The sequence below is a fragment of the Galeopterus variegatus genome, unplaced genomic scaffold (assembly GCF_000696425.1).
Source record: "Galeopterus variegatus unplaced genomic scaffold, G_variegatus-3.0.2 Scaffold2851, whole genome shotgun sequence".
Lineage (NCBI taxonomy): Eukaryota > Metazoa > Chordata > Mammalia > Dermoptera > Cynocephalidae > Galeopterus > Galeopterus variegatus.
This window is the reverse complement of record NW_007728962.1, coordinates 229,023-229,576: the sequence shown is the minus strand read 5'-3', so window position 1 is coordinate 229,576 and position 554 is coordinate 229,023. Positions and strand designations below refer to the sequence as shown.

Sequence of the window (554 nt, the reverse complement as noted above, 5' to 3'; positions counted from 1 at the left end):
GAGATCAGGTGTCCTCTTCACAAGTGTCGGGTTAGATCCTCTGCTGTGAGGGCAGAGCGAAGCCAGCAGCAGGAGGAGGTTGCAGGTTTGACAGAGACGTGCAAATGTGCGGAACCGTCTCGGGACCTGCCGAGGGCGCACTTCAGTGCTAGGAGGACGTGGCAAAGCATAACGACCGAGTGGAGACGCTTATGTCCCCTTTCATCTCGGGACTTGAAAGGCACTGGTGAGCAGTTTCCGTCTAATGAGCAGCCATTGAACCCTCACAACGGCGGGGATGCGCCTGCATCTTTGCCACCCCCATGTCACAGGTGAGGACACTGAGGCTCGGAGAGGCCCGGGTGCCCCAGCAGACCCAGGACGAGAAGGCGGCGCGGGCTGGCTCCAGAGCCGGGCACTCCCGGGCACGTCCGCCAGGTGGGGGTGAGCGCGAAGGGACGGGGCCGGCCGCCGTCGGTCCCTCCCACCCCGTCGTCGCGGGTCCCGCCCGCGGGGAGAAGGCGGGTCCGGGTGGCCCGCGCGCGGTCCGCGTGCACCGGGCGGAGCGGGGCGTG

At 67.0% G+C, this 554-nt stretch overlaps 1 protein-coding gene across 1 annotated transcript in view; it reads left to right on the top strand.

The window, feature by feature from the left end:
* The first annotated feature begins 302 nt into the window (after positions 1-302).
* LAMC3 (laminin, gamma 3) overlaps positions 303-554 on the top strand; it is a 65,930-nt gene continuing 65,678 nt past the window's right edge. Inside the window, exon 1 of the mRNA XM_008583208.1 lies at positions 303-417. Within this exon, the coding sequence (XP_008581430.1) occupies positions 303-417 (115 nt within the window). The remainder of the gene's footprint in view (positions 418-554) is intronic.